At 35.5% G+C, this 12,774-nt stretch overlaps 2 protein-coding genes across 3 annotated transcripts in view; one reads left to right on the top strand and one right to left on the bottom strand.

Moving 5' to 3' along the window:
* Positions 1–249: 249 nt before the first annotated feature.
* hsbp1l1 (heat shock factor binding protein 1 like 1) lies at positions 250–4,295 on the bottom strand. The gene is made up of 3 exons (XM_030146810.1): positions 4,081–4,295; positions 3,914–3,980; positions 250–636 (listed from the first exon to the last, which is right to left on the bottom strand). The coding sequence occupies exons 1-3, from the start codon at positions 4,123–4,125 to the stop codon at positions 542–544; spliced, it is 207 nt and encodes a 68-aa protein (XP_030002670.1). The 5' UTR covers positions 4,126–4,295; the 3' UTR covers positions 250–541.
* Positions 4,296–6,296: 2,001 nt separating this feature from the next.
* The window catches only part of slc66a2 (solute carrier family 66 member 2), a 43,369-nt gene continuing 36,891 nt past the window's right edge, over positions 6,297–12,774 (top strand). Inside the window, exons 1-3 of one of the 2 annotated variants that reach the window (XM_030146805.1) lie at positions 6,297–7,352; positions 10,595–10,728; positions 12,653–12,703. In XM_030146805.1, coding sequence (XP_030002665.1) covers positions 7,150–7,352; positions 10,595–10,728; positions 12,653–12,703 — 388 coding nt within the window. In that variant the 5' untranslated portion in view covers positions 6,297–7,149. The remainder of the gene's footprint in view (positions 7,353–10,594; positions 10,729–12,652; positions 12,704–12,774) is intronic. The other variant, XM_030146806.1, reaches the window with a different exon arrangement.

A 12,774-nucleotide genomic window follows, 5' to 3' on the forward strand; every position in this document is an offset into this window, starting at 1 on the left:
AACAACTGAACATTTTAGGTAATCGACTCAAAGTTCTGACATATTTTCAGTTTTTACTACAACTGCTGCTGCTGATAAACAATTATGGCGTAACTCGGAGAAATGTTTGTCGGAAGTCTTGACCTTATATGTGCAAATGTCGTGACGTAGCTAGTTATAGATGCAACAAATTAAGAAGGAATTAAAACAGGTTGTAGCAATCCACTTCATTTTTGCCAAAATGAATATAAAGATAGCTTTGCAGCACCTGGGAGGTTCAAATTCCAACTTTTGGAACTATTTGTGTCCAAATACACAAATAAATGTACCAAAGACTAATAAAAGTAGGTTTAGTAAAATATGACCCCTTTAAGCTGCAAACAGGTTATCACTGTACAAATTCAGAGAAACTTTAAATGTCTGAGATTGAGTGCAGCACCTTAGAGAACTCAAACTTGTGTAAATCTTTGGGCATGTTTGATGTAAATTACTGGTATCAATCCTTGTTTGCAAGGATCTACGACACCAGTGTGAGGAGGTTACAGGGAAAAAGCGCTCCGCGTCATTTTGCGACCCCTTGCTGCTCCATGCCGGCTTGTGTCATTAACTCATTGACGTTCTTCTCCAGGTCATCGATGCGTGTTCCCATCTCATCTAGTGTGACAATTAAAGAAAAGAGTTGTACACATAACAGCGTAATACAGAATGCAGAAAAAGAAACTTAAACCAGTATTTATGGCTTTAGAGGAGTTTCACTTCAGTTTCAAAGACAAGATTTTTTTCAGCAAAATATATCATTAACTGAGGATAAAACAAGTGTCTACAACTGCTGTCATTTATTAAACTACATAGATTTTACTCATGAATCAATGTTACAAATGATGACAGTGTTTCCACGCTCAGTATGGAGCATCTGAATATCCAAGTGGGTCATATCTGGTGCCAGTGAAAAGCTGAAAAAGTCCATTTTATGTGGATTATTTCAGTACATTGACAGAATTAGTGGTTCAAAGGTTATTTAACATTTTATATCAGTAGATGGGTGAGGTCAAGGGAAGGTTAACATCTGGTCAAAAAAATGTTTGATTACAATAATCTACACCAAACTTATATTTTTGGGTAGGTAATTACTTATATTTTCAGGGAAATGTATTTTGAAATGGGAAAAAATTTGTGAAAAAAAACATTTGAGGAGTTTAATGAGTGTGAATGTTTGGAAAGTGACAAAGTTTTCTGCCGTCACTCTGGGTTCATTTTATAAACTCTCATAAATAAACTACATTTATTCCAAATACATTGATATTTGACTATTATATTATTTATGTTATATTCTAAACACACAATGTTTAAAATTTATAAATGCATATAGCTCTACACAATATGTTTGAATAAAATGTTAATATTATTTGTATGTTGTAAATATTGTAAATAAAAGAATATGATATTGATAATTGAAATAAAAAATGTTAAATAAATTTTTACTTTTGTTGTCCAACCGTGACACTGCCATTTTTCAAAACTATTGCTATTTAGATGTGATCAAATATTTTTTTCCTCTAACCAATTATTAGGTTGTAAAATAGAGGGTTTAAAGTATACACTGAATACATTTTAGGATAAAAATGTCAGAGGAACTTCACTTTTGAGAACTTTGTAATTCTTGCAAAAAACAGACGTCAATTTTTTGTCCATCCATAACCCAGTAGTCTTTGTTATTTTTCATTTAAAAATATCTGAAAGAAAATTTTGCCCTTTGAGGATGTTTAAGATGGCATTTAGACATTTCCAATCATGCGTAATATTTGTCTTAAACTTGTCTGGTTCAAAAGTTATGAATCAAAAAGTAGTGCACAAAATCATAAAATATTGATCCATGCCTGCGCAGAGTTGTATTTTTAGGGTTTGTATGGGTTTCTGTGTTGAAGAGGTGACGCCCAAAGTGATTGTTTTTTGTTTTTTTTCCAATGTGGCCCCAAATCCGTGGATACCCCCCTGTTCACAGTTGTATGTCTTTGTCTCTCCGTGCCAATACAAAGCTCTTTAATATGGCTAAAATTTGCTTAGAGGTCTTATTTCTGTCTTTGTGCATAAGAAATCAATATAAGTGAATCCCCAAAGGAACTTTGTGTTGGTAAATGCAAGTTATGCCAATTTACAGGATTTCAGTTCTGTTGCAACATGTTGATGGTCATATGAACTATGTTTTCAGCTCAAAAATGTCCAATTTCATCACAATTAATGCTATATTTTCATGTCACAAATGGCCAAGTTATATTTGAACTGAATTTACCTGAAAAACAAATATTCTATTCTTTTAGATTCCCCAGTTTTTCTTACAAGATTATAAACTACAAACCACGTTTTATTTTTACAGGTTGCAATTTGGAGTATGGTGCTGATCCATCCTGCTTATGTTACGCCAATACATACATTAAGAATGTCACACGTCACTTTTTAAATCAACAGTTTTCTAATAATAAGCATTTTTATAAAGAAATAACAATTCTATATTGTTATTTACTCTTTAGTATGATGATAAACTATACAATAAATAATTCTGATCCTAGTTTTTGCACAGGGATCATTAGTGTAAACGGTGACATGGCTGCCGAGCATCAGTATGATGGGATCTGTAACAACCATGTCACATCCGTCCACTGCCACATTTTGTGTTTTTGTGTCAGCTGTTATTGTTTTAGAGCCACAATACTAACATTTATGAATAAGAGGAGAATTAGCAATAGTAAGTCTATAAGTTTATTACTAATAAAGTACTGGTACTGACCAGAGCATCATGGGTAATGTCACGACCGTCCACCAGCCAAAGTTTTCACATACACGTGCTATTCAAAATCCAATATTTCTGAAAATAGAGCTTCCACTGTCAAATAATATCAGTAGCCTGTGCACTAATGTATTAGCATTATTTCAAGTTCTATGCATTTCTTAAAACTTTTTTTTTTTTTTTGACAAAAATGGCCACTCATTTGACCCCCTAAGTCACAGGTGTCAAATATGCGGCCTGGGGGCCAAATCCAGCCTGCCAAAGGGTCCTGTGTGGCCCCTGGAATGAATTTGTGAAATGCAAAAATTACACTGAAGACAATCATTTCAGTTCAGGTTCCATATACAGACCAATTTAATCTCAAGTGGGTCGGATCAGTAAAATACTAGCACAACAACCTATAAATGATCACAACTTCAAATTTTTGTCCTTGTAAATGTAAACATTTTCATGCCATTTTACTGTATTTACACTAAAACAAACTAACATTTCACAAAAACACAAATAACCTCAACAAATATGAACATTTTAAAATGTCTGAAGTGTAATTTTAACAATATTCTGCCTGTTTTTAAATCTTTTGTGTATTTGTTGATCCACTGTGATCTGTAAGTTGTAATTTACACGTTTAAATGATAAACTGAGACATAATATTGTTAAAATTGCAATTAGTTTGCTTAAGAAATTTCAGTTTGTTCATGTTATTCACATTAAAGGATAGTTAGTAGATGTAAACATTTTCATCGCATAATTTTACATTTTTTGCTCTACAACATAGAGGAAAATTTGGAGATGACATTATTTATATATTATTACCTTATTATTTTACTGGTTCAGCCCACTTCAGATCAAATTTGGATTAATGTGGCCCCTGAACTAAAATGAGTTTGACACCCCTGCCCTAAGTAAAGTTTAGTCGTAGCCCTATACTGGGAGTTGTAGTCCATTCCTTAATCTTAATACTACAAATTGCCCCTTTAATCTCCTCATGTTCCAACCTGTAAGTGTCCCCAGTGTTCATGCATTCTGAAACAGGTGTGTCTACCACTGGGAGACATCATGAATGTGTGGACACAGTGTGTCCATCTGGGTCTACTGTATCTAAAACTAAGCCATAAAATGACAACTAAATCAAACACAAAAGGATATCTTTGGACTCCAGCTGTTCAGACATCGCCTGGAACCTTCCCTGAAGCCGCTGCATCGTCTTCTCCATCTAAAAAGGCAGAAAATGATCAGTAAAACACACTAGAGCTAATGTTAGTCAGTCCAGCTGTGGTTCCAGGTGACATGTGCGTCATCTGAGCTCAACCTACCGCAGCAGTCAGATCCTGAGCAGCTTTACACTCTGTTTTGGACATGGTTTTTCCAATAACACACACACCTCCGCATAGAATGTAACTCCCCACTGTTAAACAGAACTATGGGTAAAATATCCTCCTGGTTTTGTTGAGTTTCACAGGCACAACAACGTTAGAAATCCCCTCGGAAGCATTAGCAGCTGTTTCTCACAACTTTACGGTAAGTTGGGTGGATAAAATGAAAACAAATAACTTCCGGTTGTAGTTTGGAAGATTTCAAAATAAAGGCAGTTTCACCACAATAGTATAAAAATGTAAAAATAAAGTTATGCACGTCATTATGAGGAGGACGAAGATTGAAACGAAAAGGATTGCTCCTTTAATTCCTAATCTTACAGAAGTAATAATGTAGACAAAAACCCAATATCTTTATGGCAGGGGTGTCAAACATGTGGCCCAGGGGCCAAATGCGGCCCACCAAAGGGTCCACTTCGGCCCCTGGGATGTTTTTGACAAGTGCAAAAATTCCACAGTCTTGAATTGAATAAAGCAAAAAAATACAATAAAAAAAATAGCTTGAATTAAGGAAAATATCTTGAATTAAGCCAAAAAAAAAAAAAATCTTCAATTAAGTTAAAAAAAAAAAAAAAAAAAAAAAAAAAAAAAATCTTGAATTAAGCCAAAAAAAAATCTTCAATTAAGTTTAAAAAAAAAAAAAATCTTCAATTAAGCCAGAAAAAAAAATCTTCAATTAAGTAAAAAAAAAAAATCTTCAATAAAGCCAAAACAAATCTTCAATTAGGCAAAAAAAAAAAAAAAAAAATCTTCAATTAAGTAAAAAAAAAATCTCGAATTAAGCCAAAACAAACATCTTCAATTAAGTAAAACAAATCTTGAATTAAGCCAAAAAAAAAAAAAAATCTTCAATTAAGTAAAAAAAAATCTTCAATTAAGCCAAAAAAATCTAGAATTAACAACTTAAGTTTTTTCCTTTGTTTTAGTGCAAAAATAACATTAAATTATGAAAATATTTACATTTACAAACCATCCTGTAACACTAAAATGTGAATAACCTGAACAAATATGAACAACCTGAAATATCTAAAGAAAATTCAGCACAATTTTAACAATTTTTCTGCCTGTTCCTCAGTGTTTAGTGTCTTTGTAGATCTGAGCCATAATGCACATGGACAAATGATAAGTTGAGGAATAATATTGTTAAAATTGCACTAAACTTTCTTATGTTTTTTTCATTTAAATTTCAGTTTTGTTTTGTTTTTTTTTTGTTTTTTTTTTTTTAGATAGTTTATGAAAGTAAGTATTTTCATAATTTAATGTTTTTGGTTTTTTTACACTAAAACAAAGACAAAAATTTGGAGTTGTCATTATTTATAGATTATTCTGTTATTATTTTTCTGGTCAGATCAAATTTAACTGAATATGGCCCCTGAACTAAAATGAGTTTGACACCCCTGCCTTATGGGAAAGAACATTAAAATCAAAAACTGTGGCATTAACATATTACCATCTGCAAATAAAACTACAATGCACACAATTAATCATTATCATCATCATCATCATCATCAGACAATCTTTTTTTTGTTTTTAAATGTAAAACTATGTAACGCCTCTTACTGTAAACGCTTTATCTTTTATTCTGAAGGTCTGCATGTATTTCCTGTTTCTTACTCATTTACCTTGACCATCCTGACTTTAACATTCTGGTTGATTTACATGCATGGCTGCGTATGGGGCCAGTGTTTTTAACTCTTTGTAACCCGGTTTGTCCCGTCAGACAGGTAACTGACTGTGTAGCAACGAGGAGGTACTGGTTTAGTCTTTGGTTTTATATAAGAGATTATCCTGGCTCACGTAGTGACACATGGTAGATGAGAAACTGTCTCCAATGGAGGTTACATAACTTTCATTAAGCTTCAGCAAATCTTTATAATCCGGATTTTGGTTTTGTAGCAGTTTGGAATATTGTAAAATTCAACTGCAATATTAACATAAAGGTTTGCATCCGCTGTAGCCTGCTTTTCTTATGATATTCCCAAAGCACGTCGACAAAAATAACCCATATTTATGAAATATTTAATATGTGGCTCTACAGTCAGGATAGAGAACATAAGGGCGGGACATGTCAGAGTCTGTTAGGCTCAAATTGCATGGTTTAACTAGTGATAATCTTTATTAAATGTGTGAAAGTCTCAGTGTTTTTGTCTATAACTACAAAAAATCCACAACAATGATGCTTTCAGAAGAGGTTGACAGATGTTAGCTAGCTAGTAACAGGCTTTCATAGGGCTATTTCATTGTATAAAACAGGCATACTTGAACTATTATTACTATTATTGTAGCTTGAGAATGTTTCCACACGTTTACAACTGTTTCTAGACATTCAAACTGCGAATGGGACATAAACAGGCCATTAATCCGCAGTTTTTAGTGTGACTTTTAGCTAGTGGGTTAACTTTCTTGTTTGAGCTAAGTATCTTTACGTGAACGCGTGACGTCAGACGTTCCAGGAAGTATGGACTGGACTATACAAATACCACTGGAAATCGACTAGACAGTGAATAAGGAGCTGTAACACAGAGAAATGTTGCTATTTTTGTCGCGTTTCCAGTCATTATCAGGGGTTGTTAATGCTGTTAGAGGGATTGTCGACGTCTTTGGCTTTGAAGGGACGTTAGCTAGATTTGACGGAGCAGTTTAAAAACAGAAAACGGAGGAATTCAGTGGAGTATCACTAGTCTGAACCTTGTCTTCCATTGTCATTTAAGACGTTTATTTTGGTGATAACATTCATGTGACCGCGGTGTACATGTGGCGACAATTTACATTTTCTGTTAGTGTAACGACAACCTCAGGAGTCGTCCTTGGTGTTTGAGTGCTCGGCTAGTGATGTCGTGGCATTAGCAGCTTCTTTGTGTGGAGCATCTATACATGGAAACGGATGTTAGTCTGTCCACAGTCTTCATCAGGAACAGGACAGTAAAGACCCTGGTATTATAGACTCCCAGTCTGCTGCCAGCACTTTCCAACCTGTTGGCCAGGAGTTGGACTGGTCAGCAGTTGAATATGGAAGATGAGGTGTTTGATCAGGTCGTGTCCGTGTTCAACAAGCTGGTGTCATGGGTGGCAGCCGGTGCCATGGTGTTCGGTGGGGTAGTGCCCTACATCCCCCAGTACAGAGACATCCGAAGGACCCAGAATGCAGAGGGCTTCTCCACCTACGTGTGCCTGGTCCTTCTAGTGGCAAACATACTGAGAATACTTTTCAGGTATGACACTATTCCATGTCTAGTCTTTTCAAACTAGGTTCATTTGTACATTAACCCTCAGGCAGATTATATATACAGGGTGTCCCATAAGTCTCCATACATAGGAGACATAATACATTCCATACATATATGGTTCTAACATGTATTTCTTTATATTTCTTCTTTATAGTTCTTCAGCAGTGGAGGACACGCATTGAAATGTGTTCCCGACAAAATGGCAGTCATATACAGCATATTATATAAATAAAAATGGTTTATGTCAAGAAAGTTTATTTTTCCTATGTATGGAGACTTATGGGACACCCTGTATATATATGTGTGCAATATAATCAACATGTTTGGTTTTCATTTGTCAGAGAGGGTGAAAACTGTAATTGGATAAGTAACTAAAGTTTTCAAGCCTTCAGATGTAGTGGAGGTAAAAACTACAACATTAAACTTTAAGTCAGGGGTGTCAAACTCATTTTAGTTCAGGGGCCTCATTCAGCTAAATTTGATCTGAAGTGGGCCGAACCAGTAAAATAATAACATAATAATATATAGATAATGTCAACTCCGAACTTTTCTCTATGTTTTAGAGTGAAAAAGTACATTTACATTATGAAAAGGTTTCCATCTGCAAACTATCTTTTCAAAAGATGTGAATAACATGAACAAACTGAAAAAATAAGTGTTATTTTAACAATTTTATGCCTCAGTTTATCATTTACACATGTACATTATAACTTACAGACAACAGTGGATCTACAAATATGCAAAACATTGAGTAACAGGCAGAATATTGTTAAAACTGTACTTCTCTTAAGACATTTCAGGTTGTTCATATCTGTTCAGGTTATTCACATTTTTTGCGAAATTATACTTTGTTTTAGTGTAAATACATGAAAATATTTACATTTACAAAGAGAAAAATTTGGAGTTGTCATTATTTATATGTTATTATGATAGTATTTTACTGGTCCTGCCCACTTGAGATTGAAATGTTCTGAATGTGGGACCTGAACTAAAGTGATTGTTAATATCTTAGTGTAATTTTTGCATTTCACAAATTCATCCTGAGGGCCAGGCTGGACCCTTTAGCGGGCCGGATTTGGCCCCCGGGCCACATGTTTGACACCTGTGCTTTAAGTGGTAAAAGTGCAGGTGAAGATTAGAGCTGCAAAAATGTAGTTTCATGTTTCATGTTTCAAGTTTCATGTGCTCAGATTTGTCTTTAAAGTTTCAATGTGTAATGTTTAGTGACCTCTGTTGAAGAGGTTGGAGATTGCTCCACTCTGTCCCCACTTCAAGCGCAGCTTAACTAAGGCCCTGTCCAGACAAAGATGGTTTCGGTCATATCCGCAAAAGTTTTGTATCAGATAGGCCTTTCTTCCACACAAAACCGGCGTTGTCAGTCACTGAAACCCCAACTTTGTGGAACCGGGTCCCAGGTGGATAAATTTGAAAATGCCGCTTTTGTGTATTCGTCTGTACAACCAAACCCCAACTCTTCTAAATCAATGATGTCATAGTCCCACCTCTCTAACCTTTCACCCCAGAAGCAAGACACCACTTCACAACAACAATGGTGGACTACAGAGTTGTGCTCGTGCCACAACAGCTGTTGAGCTTATTGAAAATATTGAACCAAAATCTTCGGCTACGCTTTCATTACAATGAGCAACAAACAACCATAGCTAACAATATTCACTACATGCTCTTGGATCTACAGCAGAGAGGGACAACCAGAAGGGACCAGACCTGGTAGAACCAAGCAACGCTCTGTTTTCTTGTTTTTTTGTGAGAGCATTACACCACATACAGGCCTGGCATTTGGACTACATAGTTTTCAGCCATTTTCAGTGGTTTCATGTGGACGCAGACATTTCCTGAAACGACTCCGTGTTTACGGAGCACTTTTTTGAAGACGACAAAGAAAAAGATTGGATAGGAAAAGATGCAAAATCATGTGGACATGGCTCAAGATGTTTAGTTGGGCTGTTGTCTTTGTCCCAGTCTACTGTACATACACTGGAGAGTAATTGACTTATTCTTGAAATCACCTCTCCTCCACTACAATAGGTGGCGATATGTACTCTTTCAGGTTGTTGACAAACCTCGTCACAGATCATAACAATTGCAAGTTAGCAACCCACAGGTAAACTGGAATGACAATCCATTACTAAAGTCCAGTTTTATTTAACATACTAATTCAGTTTTTTTTCCCATCAAGTAAACCCACTGAGCATTGGTGTTGTCTGCTCTTATCTGGAAATGGGAAACAAGATGGACTCTACTAAGAATGGACATTTCCGTTCCATCTGTAGACATAAACAAGCCATTCTATGATAACAACCATGAATCTTAGTGTTAAGAGATTATACATTAATGAAAACTTTACCAGAAATATTGTTTTCCCAGATGTTTTCAGGTCAAGACCCAGAAGATGAAACTGTAAAATTAGTAGTCACTCCAGATTCCAAACATCCACAAATACATACTATTTTTTTTTTTTTTTAAGATCTGCATGCTTGCATCAGTTGAGAAGGGCATGTTGGAATGCTACTTGCAGCTAAAACTGACAAATCAATGTTAGCTAGTTGCTGATACTTTAGTGCTGAAAGAAGTGCATTTTTTTCAGTTTTTGAGTATTCCATACTGAGAACCTCTCCACCTACAGCACATACAGTCTTGTCCTCTATATCTCTAATGGCATTTAAAAATTCATCCTTCAACCACCATATTTAAATAAATAATTTAGAAATTTGAGAGTTTGAAGTTAGAATTTTACATGCCATTTTGATTTCATAATTAAATGTCAGTAGTTGTAGGTACTTGGATCGCATGAATCGTATGCCAAACCTAATAAGATGTTACCAAGTAGGTTATTAGTGGTCTCAAAGTGATGTGTTTAATATGTTACACTAGTAATCTTGGATTGTAGCCCTGAAAAACCCTCACATTGTGTTATATTTGATGTTGCATTAGACTAGTCGAAGCAGGAGGTGGTGGATACATAAGAGACAAACCACAGTTTGATATTTGTCTGTCTTGATGAGCCTACTGAGATAATCCTGACAGGATTATACAAAGTGATCCTTTAATAATCTTTAATACTCTGCAAGATGTTGAGAGCAAGATATGGCACACGCTACAAGCCTTAATATCAGACTGTAAGAGAAGTACTCCTAATGGCAAAGATCTGACTTTTTTTCAACTCTGCTATCTGCTACAGTGGCTCACTCTTGCTTTTCTTCTGATAGATTTGGGCGATACTTTGAGACGCTGCTACTGTGGCAGAGTATCATCATGATCGCCACCATGCTCATCATGCTGAACTTGTGCACCGACGTCCGCATGGCCGCTGAACTCAACACCAAACGACGCTCATTCATAGGTCAGAAAACCCTTTGCAGGGCCTCTTTACAGTACATATGATACATTACATCAGTGAGTGAAAGCTTTTACAGTCCATTGTTTTGTGCATAAAAACCTCAGCGCGTGTGGGTGATGAGGATGTGACTGATCAGTGTGAGAGTTTAGAGATAACTTGAGCGTGAGTTGATGTGTGTAGGCAGGCGCAAGTGTGTGAATGAAGTTGCATGAGCGTGGTGTAAATAGGTGTAACTAACTGTAAATACAGAAAGTCCTTATGTTTTTAACGTACAGACTAACTAAACCTACTGTAAGACTTTTATAACAGTCACAAAGCATGAACAGAAGCTGGTGCACTGTAAAACCAGTGGGTGTTTACAGCATTATAAAGTTACTGAACACACTGCATGTTGAAACATTGTTTGATTTACACACTTCTGTAAATGATTCAATAAGTCATGTGATGTGTGTGTTCCTGCTGTAGGATTGGATATTCTGCTGTTTCCTTTTTCCGTGGCAGTCAAAGATAGGAACACTGGAGTGAGTGGCACTAATGTCAGGTTCAGGTTATGATCAGACAGACCTGAGGTATTTAACAAAAAACAAGCACGCAAGCAAAACTTTATTTGTATAGTAGTAATAGGAAGCATGAACTGTGAGATGGTATGGTATTGAAGTTATCTCTACCAAAACTGTGTGCATTGTGTAACAATAAAATATGTACATGTGAACATGTTTAAGACAAGCACAGAAAGTCTTACACATGATTTAAGAAAAATTAATAAAATAAGTGAATCAAAACAAATTATGAAGAAAAGAATAGATTAGTCATGAATAAAATTATAACCAAGACCAACAGTAGACTATTAGTGAATAACACGACTTAAAACTAATGAAAATAAAATAAAATCACCATCCAAATCTTATTTATGTTTTTCAAGTCAAGCATCCACTGTCCAGTTGAGCAGATATTTTTCAATTTTGTAAATAAAATTATAGGCTTAAATGGACGTGCCCTTTATTGTCAGATACTGTTTGTACAAGGAAGGAGTTTAAACCAATAAAAGCAAAAATAAGAGAAACAATAATTACACAAGAAAGCATGCTTTGGGACACTTCTAATGTACTTGTGTAGGAAGTTTGATCAGCCTGGACTATTAATGCCAAATGCAGCTTCACAAGTATCGTGGAGAAGAACAACCAGATGGCCATTGGCGACCGTGGCAAGGGTGTTACATGGTTGTATTTCTTTTTTTCCTGTTAATGAAATTCCTCTGCATTTGGAAGTAGCTGCAGTTGAGAACTAGGCTTTTCAGATATTCTTCTGAGTAGTAGTCTAGCTGACAAGAAACTAAACCATGGATGAATGTTAGTCAAGAGTTTCTAAAGCAGCACCATGAGACATTAACACATTAAACATCAATACAGGGCTTTGACACAATATTAACAACCAACATTAACTATTTAAGTCATATTTCAAACAAAGATGATACACACATGGCAATTTCAGACAAAATGTGAAAAAAAAACAAGAAATCTGATGTCATCACCTTGGACTCCTAATATTTTTTTAAATTTTGTTTGTGTTTTTATAGACTTTATAAATCAATGAACAGATAAACAAAGCAATTGGTGGTTTTCATCCATATTGTTGATTTTCCTCCTGGAGGTTCATGATAAATGCACCTGCTAGAGCGTTTTACTGGTTAACAGTTAAAGGAGATGATGTAGACACCGTGAATTTCACAGTAAAAATACTAGCATTACTAGGAAACTAGCATTGGGTAGTTTTGTAAATGGTAAAATTGTTTCCGACCATGTGATACAGCTTCACAGCTTCATTTGTCATATCCCAAGTTAATAGGTCTGGCAGAAAAAAAACCCAAACAAACCAAGCTGTGTTTTTCTTTCCCTCTCCTTTTTATTCCTCTATTTTGTGTCTGAAGCGACAGACAGTAAGGACGAGGAGGTCAGAATCCCTAAGAGGCTCTTTCTGGGTATGTAAACAACTCAACGTGTCTGCCATGAAACATCAGTCGTAGTTCATTTTGCCGCTCCCTCTTCCGTC

This window comes from Sphaeramia orbicularis, chromosome 11 (assembly GCF_902148855.1).
Source record: "Sphaeramia orbicularis chromosome 11, fSphaOr1.1, whole genome shotgun sequence".
Taxonomy (NCBI): Eukaryota; Metazoa; Chordata; class Actinopteri; order Kurtiformes; family Apogonidae; genus Sphaeramia; species Sphaeramia orbicularis.